The sequence below is a fragment of the Eptatretus burgeri genome, chromosome 12 (genome assembly GCF_056783735.1).
Source record: "Eptatretus burgeri isolate ZD-2024b chromosome 12, Ebu_testis_v1, whole genome shotgun sequence".
Classification (NCBI taxonomy): Eukaryota; Metazoa; Chordata; class Myxini; order Myxiniformes; family Myxinidae; genus Eptatretus; species Eptatretus burgeri.
Window position 1 is genome coordinate 87175789 of NC_140972.1, and position 12500 is coordinate 87188288.

At 44.8% G+C, this 12500-nt stretch overlaps 1 protein-coding gene across 9 annotated transcripts in view; it reads right to left on the bottom strand.

Annotated features, from left to right (window-relative positions):
* LOC147016050 (WD repeat-containing protein 7-like) overlaps nt 1-12500 on the bottom strand; it is a 210497-nt gene that overhangs the window by 91906 nt on the left and 106091 nt on the right. For all 9 annotated transcript variants that reach the window (XM_085848740.1, XM_085848744.1, XM_085848743.1 and 6 more), the window contains 4 exons: nt 7050-7173; nt 6603-6710; nt 6002-6238; nt 5693-5879 (listed from right to left, as the gene is read on the bottom strand). In XM_085848740.1, the coding sequence (XP_085704866.1) occupies nt 5693-5879; nt 6002-6238; nt 6603-6710; nt 7050-7173 (656 nt within the window). The remainder of the gene's footprint in view (nt 1-5692; nt 5880-6001; nt 6239-6602; nt 6711-7049; nt 7174-12500) is intronic.

A 12500-nucleotide genomic window follows, 5' to 3' on the forward strand; every position in this document is an offset into this window, starting at 1 on the left:
TCTTTGTCCGTTTGACAGAGTTGTTGGGCTGAGGCCTCCAGGAGGTGACGATTTGGTGTTGGAGTTTATGTCAATTGGAGATTGGAGGAGTGCTCGTCACACTCGACATATCTTGATAAATCTGACACCAAGAGAAGTAAGGTGGGTAATATTTCTACGATGTCACAATGCCGAAACTACAAATGCCGAATCCATGTCCATCACAAGTGGAAATCCTCACGTAATTTCCTCATTCTGCTTTAAACTCAATCTCTGTATTTTCATTCCAAACAGCATCATTCCAATCACAAATTTATTCTATACCATAAATATAACAAAACAAGCCGGGAGGCGATGATGGTTCGCGGGAATTATTGAGGAAGCCCTACCGTAAAATCCTATCTCTTCCATTAAAATTGACAATCAAATTGGATCTTTTATATGTTGTACTTATGGACATTACGCACAGCTTCTAGGAAATGAAATTGAGAGAAAAAAAAAGAAAAACACAAGTTCAAGTGGGCGTAGCTCCCCCCACAAGGGGCGTGGGATGCCCCTCATACAAAAAGACACAACTAGACCATGATATCTAGCTTGTGTCCAAGTTTCATCAAGATCACATCAAACGTCACAGAGCTATGCTCTGGAGAGAGTCACAAACAGAAACAGACAGACAGACAGACAGACACAGACACAACGAAAATAGTGGTCACTGCTGGTGCCCATGAACCAAAAAAGTGGTCACTGCTGGCGCCCACGAACCAATACAAACACTCGTGAGGTTAACGAATATAGACGCCGTTCTCACGTGACACCCCATACAGACGAATCTGCCGGCGAGAAAGGGCTGATACAAAACACTTCGTACGGATCGAAAATTAAAATCATAATTGTATTTATAATTTACGAAACCTCCCAACCACAAAAACATTACAGTATGGTCGAGGAAGATGAAATATGGTTACAGTGTATCCCAATTTTCTTTGAAGTGTCCAGTGTGTTCCAGAAGAAAGTATCACTTTGTCAAAATATCTCCACTTAGAATTGCACACCGAAAGTGGGTCGAGATACACACTCCAGCTCGGAGAGTGGAGGGCAGGAGTGCCGATGCTAGTACATACATGTAATATTTGTGGTTCATTTCAGTTCAGGTTTTCTCCATCCAAATTTATCCTTCCTTGTGGGTTGTCAACATGCATAATGCTAATGTTATGCAGGAGCTGTGAAACACACTTGTCTATTTTTGTCCTCTCTTCACTTCTATATATTTTTCGATCTTAATTTGTTTTCTAGCTTCTATCTATTTCAAGCGTTCTTTCTACCTTTGCCGATAAAGGTTTTTGTATTTTCAGCACCATTGCAAATATAGTATCTTTGCGTTTTCATAAACACACACAAGGATCTTTGACGCAGAAGACGGCCATTCAGTCAATCATGCCTGCGCTGCAACAATCCCAGAAAATATCACCCATCCACACAGAAGCCACCTCAAAATCTCACCAATATCCCTCTATCCCCGATGCATCCAGGTACCTATCTAGTTCCAAACCTATCTACCTACCCCCTCTACTGCCACTACTTTCCAGGGACACCATTCCATGCATTCACGACTTAGGACAGGGTTTTGGAATCGTTTTCTACAAGTTTTATATTGACCATTTTGTCCTGCTGCGGATGACGTTCTAAGGCAGAAATGGTACTGTCCAAGAGTAGTGTGAATGTGAATTTGCAAAAAGCCTTTGTGACCAACTGCACACTTTACCTTTTTGGGTGGTGACAATGGTCCCAATTTAAGATCTCTTCTCAGTTTCAAACAATGATGCTTGGTTGACAATGTGCAGCACTGACAAATGCCTCATTGAAGAACTATTAAACATTTGAGGTTGGCATATACACCTGAGATAAGAATACGTTTTATGGTTGGCTCTGCTGGCTCTTCTGATTATACTATTCGCTACCCATTTGAAGTCTAAGGTATGCTCACAGTTTTAGCACCCAACATTCATTCATTAAACCTATTTCAGTTTTTGAAAATATTTTCATATAAAATGTATAAAATAGCCGAATGTTGAAAAAATTGAGGATGTAAATAAATTAAAAAACTTATCTGCTCTAGTGGAGCGATCGTTCAGCAAATTATACTTATGAGCAGTACTTGGGTGATGCTGAGGTTATGAATTCGATCCTCACCTCAAGCAAATACATCACAGAAGGGAGGGGGTCAGCACAGTGCCAGGCAGCGACAGGTAAAGTTAATAGTGTTTGAGGTTATATTCTCAGGGGGATAAGTTATTAATCCAAATGTAGCCACTATACAGGATTTTAGTGAGGCCTCATCGAAAATATTATGTACAGTTTTGGTCACAAATCCTGAGTATATACATACAGTCACTGTTATATGGAGGGTTCAGCACAAAGTTTATATGAAGGGTTTTTTCCACTCTCCTCACTCATATTATCGATACCTTCGAATCACTGGATACATTACAATGCTTATAAACGCCCGGAGATGCCAGCGTTCGTGGCTTTATTTCATTTCCACACATGCCATAACCTCGAGAATCTCTTAAACTAGGGCTGAGTTACAAAATTTAAGCTCCAGAGTTTAACTTAGCAGCAGTTCTGACTGCTAAAGAAAGTGTTCACTTGTCCAATTCGGACATTGCTTGGGTACTTCCAGGTGCATGGGTTTATCGAAGGCAATTGGTAATCGCTTACCAAGCCAGGTATTCCAATGGAGTGCTTGCTTGAGTGCTTAAGCCACTTGCCAAGCGCTCTACAGTCGATAGCGGTACAGTTCGTGTCACAATCAGGACACGTCGGCAATCAGGACACGTCGGCAGTCGGCAGTTGCTATACAAGGTGGAAGTACGTATTCAGCACACACGTGCGTGGTACATATGGGTAGATTTGGATCTGCAGGGACTCTCCGTGAATGTGTGTGCATGCCTGCGTGCTAGGTTACAGTTTCATCCTGCATCTTATTAAGGCTTTTAAAATCAGATTTTCCCTTGTCCTCGTGACTATTTTTAAAGAAATTGGTTATTGGGTGTGCTTTACAAAGGGTATATATATATATATGTATGTATATATATATATATATATATATATATATATATATATATATATATATATATATATATATATATATATATATATATATATATCCAGATGTGTCTAGCGGTGTTTGATTCCGGGCAGTGTTTGTCTCTGAGTAGTATTTATATTATGACTGGTAGAAAATGTATTTCAGACATTTTTTTTGTTTCTTTCTTCACTGTTATTTTATGCAAAATAATTTTGATGAGACAGTATGAATCGGAATTAATGCTCCACCGCACGTCTGTCTTCCCTTCACCTCACACTGCCTGCCCTCCCCCCACCACTCCTCATGCTCCCTCCCTCCTCACATCCCCTTCCTCCTCTTTCTTTTTTTTTTTTTTTTTTTTCTCTCTCTCTCTCTCTCTCTCTCTCTCTCTCTCTCTCTCTCTCTCTCTCTCTCTCTCTCTCTCTCTCTCTCTCTCTCTCTCTCCTTTTTCTCCCTTTAATATTCCCGATAGTAAGGCAATGGGTGGTATTTGCCAGTATTTAATAGAGGCCAAAAATTTCATGAGTTATAGAAAATGCTGATTCACTAATAACTTAATGGAATGTCATCAACTTCAAATTGTAAAAGCAAAATAAATATTTATTTACGCTTACCTTACAATACACAAACTCAATGCGACATATGGTTGGATCTGACCCACACAAGCTTTTTCAGATTATGAGTCAGGGATGTGCTGACACTTCACAATTCAGCATAGAGGTTTCCATCCGTTTGTGTGTTGCACTTCTTACATTTGATGTGTCCCACAGCAGAAAATGTCTGGTTACATGTATATGGTGAGCCAAAGATTGACATCAGCCTTGCAATGCAATGTTGGAGAACTGGCCCAGAGATTTTCACCATGCGTGTGGGCAACGATCAAAGAAAGTCTCTTTGGCCACACTCAGAAGGATTATGGGCTGCAGGTTGCTCACCACTGTGTCGACTGATCCCGGGACTAGCTGGACTAAACTACGAGGAGTGCCTGAAGGAGATGCGACCTTATACATTAAAAAGGAGGCAATTATGAGACGATCTGATGGAGCATAGAGATGTTTAAGTTGATGAAAGTTATCAACAGAATAACTTCAGAAGAGCTTTAAAGCAGAATGGACAGCGACAGGACAAAGGGCCTCCGAATAAAGAATAAAGAATAAGAGAGTTAGGTTGGTCATAAGGCAAGGGTCTTTCACTCAGAGAGTGGTTCATTCAGGCAATGATCTCCCTCGAAATGAAGTAGTAGCCAAAAGAGTAGATAGATTTAAACTGGAATTAGATATCTATCGAGAAGCATTGGAGATAAAGGGGTACATGGATATTTGATATTTGCAGGAGTGGTCAGTACTTTTGGTAAATTCAGCTTGCCTTTTGCAATATTTCGAGACATATAATTTCCAAGTTGTTTTGATTGCTAGCCGTGCTGATCTGATTTAAGGTAAAAATGAAATCATTTTACAGTTCATAAGATGTGGAAAGGAACTGTTTGTTGCCATTTTCCTTTCTTTCCTTTAGGAGACACAAAGGCCAACCTCACCCCCCCACCCCAACCCAACATAGAACCAAAATTAAAAGTTTTTATTAGAAATAATTTCGATGTATTTCAATGTAATATTCACAGTGCATTCTGAGTTTCAAAAAAAAAAATTGAATATCGTCTGCGTGTCAGTGCTAAACCCTCATGCAGAAAGACACTTTCATGTTGAAGGATTTTAAAATGCATCGGTGTAGATAGAACCCAATTCGATGACAAATTGACGAATACTGTCACGATATATTCACGGGAAGTTGGAAAACTTTGATACAAAGACAATTGATTAGTTCAAAGATAAATGGTGAAAGAGTATCGACGCTCAGTAAATCTGTATTGAAAACCATGCTACAGACGGTCTGTCTCTCCAATCAGTGAGTGTCTCACTCGAAACGTTTATCGATCACCACTCATACATTTCAATCCTCCTTGACCACAAGCAGAGGGTTCGAGGACAGAAAACTTATCATCCCACGATAACTAAACCACATGACCTCCAGTACAAGAAAATTACATCATGTCATCCAAGATACCTCTAAAGTCACGTATACCCACGACACACGATGTTCATCGCACTTAAACGTACTTAAAATTTCAAACGCATCGAGGTTACTTACACACATTGGAATTGTAAATTTCATTTTGCAACAATCTTCTTTCTACACACAGATGTTCATATTGTTATTGGGGAAGGAATGACACGGTCGTGTTTACACCGCGTAAGCTGTACGAGAATATGAATACGCATCTTTTTATTTGGCGCTTTCCTGTGCCTTTTCTGGCTAATCTGCTTGCTGCAGGTATTTGCTCCATTGCTCATTCGTGCATCACATTTTTCAATCGTTCAGCAGTTTCACTTGTTTTAGTTGCTTGCTCATTAGTGTCAATAACATTTACTAAACTGCCTCATTTAATCGATTAACTGGGCTTTCATCAATTTTCATTAGTCAATCTTGATTTATTAAGTTTTTTTTTTTTTTTTTTAAACATTGGTATTCAACAGCATAAACTAGCAACAGAACTACCATTTCAGCCCATATGATATATTTAATTCACTACAGGAAAAGCAACACACAATATGATGCTCTTGCAGATACCTGGCAAGATGCTTGTCCACATCAGCGCTGAGCTCCAATAGAGCAAGAAGTGCAGCCGATACATCCATAAAGGGCTCCCACACCGTGAAGCCTCGACCCACAAGGTCAATGGCTGCACGGCGGAGTGGTGTGTGTGCTGGTAACCTGGGTGAAGGTGGCTGCAGTAACAGGAACATGAGTGCTTTGGCTGGAAAGAACATGAAAGCAAAATGTCAGGCATTGTGTACATGAACAGCCAGGTTGAGGTAGTATTTTGTGCTTGTGGCATAGTTATGAAACAGTGTAGTTGCAAGTCAGTGCGGCACACACAAGTATGCCGGGCAAGCGAGTAGTCAGAACCAGCTGCAGCAGGGCCGAACCCCTCAGGCACTTGACCACTACTGCGTGTGCGGGATTCGGTGCCAGCCTGCAGGCGTGAAGGCTGAAACTCCGCACCAAACTCAGCACCAATGACTCCGAGCAGCACAATGGCCGTCGCCTGCTTTCGACGTTCCTCAAATGGGGCTTGCAGTTTGCGACCTGAAGAGCCAAGAGACATTGCCAGCCCTGCAGTGACAGAAAAAAATGGCCTTAAATAATCACAACCTAATTCCCAACAAAGAAAATTTCCGTGTACCGAAGGAGGCAAAATGCATGAACTCATTTTTGGAGTGCAGAATGCCACAGCTGCTCTTCATCCTCAAGAAACATTTATGTGGGTTCGTGGAACAACCGGGCATGCAAATGCAACACTGCAGTAGAATGTGCTTTGATTGACTAGTCAGTATTTTGTGAGCAAACGTAAGCATTCCAAAATGAGAATTTTTCTATTTGAATGATACGCCAGTGTTTATGGTGGTTTCGTTTTCGGTTACATACGATGCAGTCATTCAAAGCATAATGGCATGTAATCAAATGAGATCTTCAGCACCAGAAGATAGGCCATCATCCTGAAGGTCGTGTTGCTCATCAAGGCCACGTCCTTCAGAACTGGTCGTGTCTGGACTGCTCAGCTCACTCAATTCACTGCCCTGACCAGCTGGGGGTAAAAGAGTGTGGAGAGTCAGGCAGCAGGATGATGAGGATTCTTTCCATAAACAGGGTAAGGGCAAACGAAGGGCTTAGAGAGGACAGTAAAATTACATCTGAAGAAAGTGAGTTCATTTGACAAGAGATACCGAAAAATAAATATTTGATATGCCAGAAAAAAACAACTAATATATATGTGGGAAATTAAAGCAAATATGTATATGCTTCTTAATAAAATTGCAAAATTTTCAAACTGAGACAAGATTGTGGAATGCATCGTAATGGGTGAAACGTGATTTTAATTTGCATACGAGCAAGTGTACAAGTTTGTAGGAAAGAACCACCGTACGTGAGTGCACATGCTCCGTGTAGTGCGGTAGATACGGAGACCAAGTGTCAATGGCCTCTTTGCGTCCAGACGGCCCAACGCGCTGCAGCTCAGCAAGTAGCAGGGCCTGTGCTGCCTCACGTACCTGTCACATATATATACAGCCAAAACACATGACCACAGATATGTATCAGATCAGTCTATGACAGTGTGTAGTGCATACTAAGGCCACAGGAATAGCTTGTGCACCTGACACAAAGAACACGTACAGTTTGTAGGCAGTACATCCTAGCCATTTCCCGCACCTCACAGCATAAAACACACTTTCCCGCCTTTTATCCGCTAAATCTCAGCACAGAATGCACTGCCTGTCTCTGTCTCTGTCCGTCTCTGTCTGTCTCTGTCTGTCTTTCTCTCAAAAACCTCATAACAAATCTCCAAAATCGCCTCGAACTGGCTTCATGCATATCCTGTCAAGAAGTCCGTGCTTGGTGGTCCATCAATCAACATTAAAGGTGACAGCGCCAAAACCTTTCCTGGCAGTGCTCCACACCCCAATCAACAGAGGGCCAATCCCGAATTGATACTAGGATTGGGATAACGAATTCGAATTTTACAACTGCAGAAGAGGATCCCTCTCTGAGCCGAGATTCCACCAATGACAGCAGTGGGGGGCTGCGAAGGGGGAAGGTCAGCCCGGAATAAAAGGGGTGCACACGAGTTGTCTTGGGAGCTGCTGTATGGAGTATGGCTTTGAGAGTCTGGGGACTGTCTCTGGCTTCATCAGTCATCTATGTCTGCTTGGTACGTCGGTCAATCGGTCATTGCTTCTTCTTCTGGTTTCCTTTCTGACTCAACTCCGTGACCCTTCAGCTTTCACCCCACTTCGGATCAGTAACCTTGTCATCGCATGAGCATTCCCACCAAAAACCCGCTACGAGCCCGTACTGCGAACATCACCATTCCTGGGTGCGCAAAGAGACCCGGTGGTTCATTACCACATGAAGCGAGGCCAGGGTGCAGCAAGGAGGACCATGGAACAGAATGGACAATTGTACCACAGTTGCTGGGCAGCATTAGCTCAACCGGGTTAGCTCAAGGTGGATGTGAAGGGGCTCGGTTCATCCCAATCTTTATCTTTCTCATCTTATTCTTTTTCGATTTCTTCATTCCATTGCCGAGTGTAAGAATGGCACCATTATTGTGGATCGGCAGTATGGGCTACATTTGACGCTTGTGCCTGTGGTCTCGGCTCAGTCTGCAGGACTGTGGAGTGAATCAGCAGTACGGGCTGTGTTTGGAGCTTTTGCATGTGGTCTCGGCTTGGGCCATGGGACAGTGGAGTGGATCGGCGGTACAGGCTATGTTTGGTCCTTGTGCCTGTGGACTTGGCTTGACCTGCAGGACAGTGGAGTGTGTTCGGGTTACGTTTGGTGCTTGTCATCACAGCACGGCATGTGGGACAGTGGAGTGCATAAAAGGTACGGGCTACGTTTGGTGTTTGTGCCTTTGGTATTGGCTTGGCCTGAAGGACAGTGGAGTGAATTGGCCATTCGGGCTGCATTTGGTAGTTGTTTGGTCACCTGTGGACTCCTGGGGGATGGCCAGACAGAGGCCCCTGGAGTACTGGTGGAAAGTGGACGCAGGGGGCCAGACAGAGGCCACTGGAGTACTGGTGGAAAATGGACGCAGTGACGCGCTGCTCTGGCGCATGCTTCCATACCTGACCTGACCTGTGGACTCCGCTCGGTTTTCCTTTGTAGAACAATTTTCCAAGGAATTGGCGAACCGAGAGTGTGAGGCTTGGCAGTTTTCAAAAACGTGGATCGAGAGCATGGGGGTCGAGGAAGTCCGAGCGTGGGAGTTGAGGAGTGTGTTTTCGCGAGAGTAATGAGGGTCGAACTGGGTGATGATCGAGATGGTATTTTTAACTGGAATATTTGTGAAAGAATTTTGTAATTTATTTTGTTGTGAAAAGCATTTACTTCTTCGAAGCTAAATAAGTATGAATTTAATGTATTAAGGAGCGGGACAAAAGGAAGGGGGGGTAGTGGGGGAGGGAGATAATAGGGAGGAAGTGAGTGGAGTGAGGGAGGAGAGAAGAGGGAAGGAGTGAGTGGGGTGGAGGGGGGAGGGATAAGTGCCTCGAGGGTAGGGGTGAGGAGTCAAGTGTAGAGGGAGAGCCAAGGGGTGGGCAGGGTGGGGGGAGGGTGAGGTGGGGAGCATGGGGAGAGAGTGGTGTGTGTGCGCACACACACAGAAGAGTATGATAACGGCTCGGGTAGTGGATCCAGCAGGCCAGCCGAGGCAGCACTGCTAATTCATGACCAAAGCATCCCAAACTGATCAAGATGGTACTAGATCTGCCAGGTGGGCAGCATGGAGTTGTGTGTGCATGAGAACAAATGGAAAGGAGACAGGGCGAGGAGGTTGGGAGGAAGATACAAGCTGTTTATTTTTTATTTTTTTTGTATACCTTGTTGAGGCTTGTATGAGAGCTAACACACAACGCACAGCAAGGGGGGCATGAGACAAGAGGGGTGAGAGTGGGAAGGATAAAACAGTGGGGAACAGAGACATTAGGAGATCTGTAGAAGGGAGAGGGATGGGGCGGGGAACATGGGGAATACAAGATGGACATTACAGGGACTTTCAGGAAGGAAAGCAGGGAATTTGAAGGAGGTGGGCTTGGGTGGATTATCGGGGGTAGAAAAGATCTTGGATGTGGATGGGGATGATGAGAGATGGTGGTGAACAGCTGTTTTGAAGGCCTGGATGGAAGAATGGGATTGAATATAGTGAGGGAGTTTATTCCAAAGGCAGGAAAAAAGAGGAATGAAAGAGTGAAGGTGAGCAGCGATTCGTGATTTTGGTAGTTTTACCAGAAGGGGGTTGTTAGCGGACCTTGAGCGCCCTGCGGAAAGGTGGTGGGGACAAATCACAGAGAGAGCAGGGGGGGGCGAGGCTGGAGAGGAGCCGGTAGAAGACAGAAAGACCACCGACCAGCCTGCAGTGAGATAGTGAGAGGACTAAAGACTCAGCCTCATCGCGGGAGATGCCAATGATCCGAAATGCCTTGGTTTCCACAGCGTGAAGCCGAGAAAGGTGGGAGGCAGGAGCACCAGCCCAGAGGCGAGAGCAGTACTCCATCAGGCTGCGAACAAAAGTTTTGTAAGTGGTCAGGAGCTCAGGTCGGCCGAAGAAGGACTTTGCATGACTGAGGATTCCCAGTCGGCCACTGGCTTTGGAGGTGAGGTTTGAAATGTGGCTTTCCCAGGAAAGATCATGGTAGATATTGAGACCCAGAAGCTTGAAAGAAAGGACTTCTTCCAGAGGATTGTTGAGAAAGTGGATTGGGGGGGGGGGGTTCTAAACAGTCCTTTCGGAGAGACATCGTGAGAGTGTGAGATTTGTCCGGATTGAAAGACATGTTCCACGTGTTGGACCAGTTTGTGATTTTACCCAGATCTGCAGTGAGCGAAGAAGCTGCTGCTTGCCGATCTGAGTAGGAATTCTGTTGCACGTAGGTGGGGATGGAAGGAGTTATAGTATGGAAATAATAGTATTGGAAGAGATCAGCAAGCAGGTGGTCAGAGTGGAAAGATGGGAAGAACGAATAATTCTGGCATGTTGGTGGTACAGAGTCAAAAGGTTTGTGTTATGTCAGTATATGAGCCACAAACGGCAAGGACTGGGGTGAAGAAGTAGGAATTCAGGGACGCATTGGAGAGGATTATGGGGATGCTTGAGCTGGAGGGGATGCTGTACATTGTGGGGTACTTTAACGCATATGTGGGATTTGCAGAGCAGGGAGAAGAGGAATGTTTTGGTAAATTTGGTTGGGGAGCAAGGAATAGAGAGGGTCAAGAGCTGGTGGAGCTTATGGCAAGGAATGGGATGGCCATGGCTGGTTCATTCTTTCAAAAGCAGGAAAGCCAAAAGATTACATATAGGAGTGGAAAACAGAACGGGATTTGTTTATGATATGGAAGCGACAGTGGTGGAGGGTTAAGGATTGTAAGGCAGGGCGGGAGAGTATGTTACCACCCAGTGCAAGCCTGTGGTGTTTGTGGCATGGATGAAGAAAAGGAGGGAGGTTAAGAGTAGGGGTCGGAAGATTATTAGGTGGGGGAAGTGTAGGGGAAACATCGTCTTTGAGTGCAAGGAGAGGTTGAGAGATAGGTATGAGCAACTTAGCGAATAAGCAAGTTTGTATGAGTGGAAGAAGTACAGAGAGACGTTTAGGGGACTTGCATTAAGTTTTGTGTGGAAGGACGTCAGGAAAGGGTGCATCATCGAGGGATAGAAACCAGGTATGGTGGATGGAGGACGTAGCAAAGGCAATTGGTGAAAAGAAGGAGATTTGGAAGAGGATAGGGAAGATCAAGGATAGAGAGAGACAGTCAGATGTGGGGTTGCTTCATCTGTATGGGAGGAAGAAGAAAACAGCAAGGAGAGCTGTGGATCAGATGAGGAATGATGTGGAGGAGGAGGTGTACAAGAAGTTGGAAGAGGACGGTGGGAGGAAGATGATATATAAATTGGCTTGTGACAAGGATGATGATGGGAAGGACATGAAAGGGGGGGTGGTGATTAAGGATGGTGGCAGGAGGCCATTGACAGAAAGGGCGGCAGTGTTGAAGGTGTGGAAGGATACTTCAAAGATCTGTTGAACTGGGAAGGAAGCAACGGCGAGCTGGAGCTACCATGTTATGCAGAGGAGAAAGTGGAGTTAGTGGAGATCACAATGGAGGAAATGGAGATGGCAATGAAGAGGTTGAAGAAGGGAAGAGTGCCAGGCATTGATGAGGTGTGAACAGAGATCATAATTGCAGAGGAAGAAGTCAAAGTCAGTTGGATGTAGAGGCTGTTGAATATATGTAGGAGAGAGGGTTCAATTCCGGAGGATTGGAGGACAGGGTGAATTGGCCCAATATGGAAGGGGAAGGATGATGTTCAAGATCCGGTTAAGTTAAGGGGCATTACGCTCCACGTCATATAATGAAGATGCTGGAGATAATTCTGGATGGGAGGATAAGGAAGAGGGTGGAGATGGAGATCGGAGAAGAGCAGCAGGGGCTTAGAAAGGGTAGGGGGACAAAGGATGGGATGTTCGTGCTGAGGCAGTTGGTGGAGAAGAGGATGGAGGTGCAACGTGAGGTGGCATTGGGATTTGAGGACCTGGAGAAGGCCTACGAGACTGTCCCGAAAGAGATGGTGATGGTGACACCGAGATGGATGGGAGTGCCGGAAGTAGAAGTCAGGTTGGAGGAAGGGATGTACAAGGGAACGACGGGTAGAGTTTTGGTTGGTCCTGGGATCTCTGAGGAGTTCAGCATGAACATTGGTTTATGGCAGGGAAGTGCCCTCAGCCCACTCGTGTTTATCATGGTGATGGAGCTGGTAAGGAGGAAAGTGAGCTTGAGGGGTAGTTTGGGGAGGATGCTGTATGCAGACGATCTGGCTGTTGTG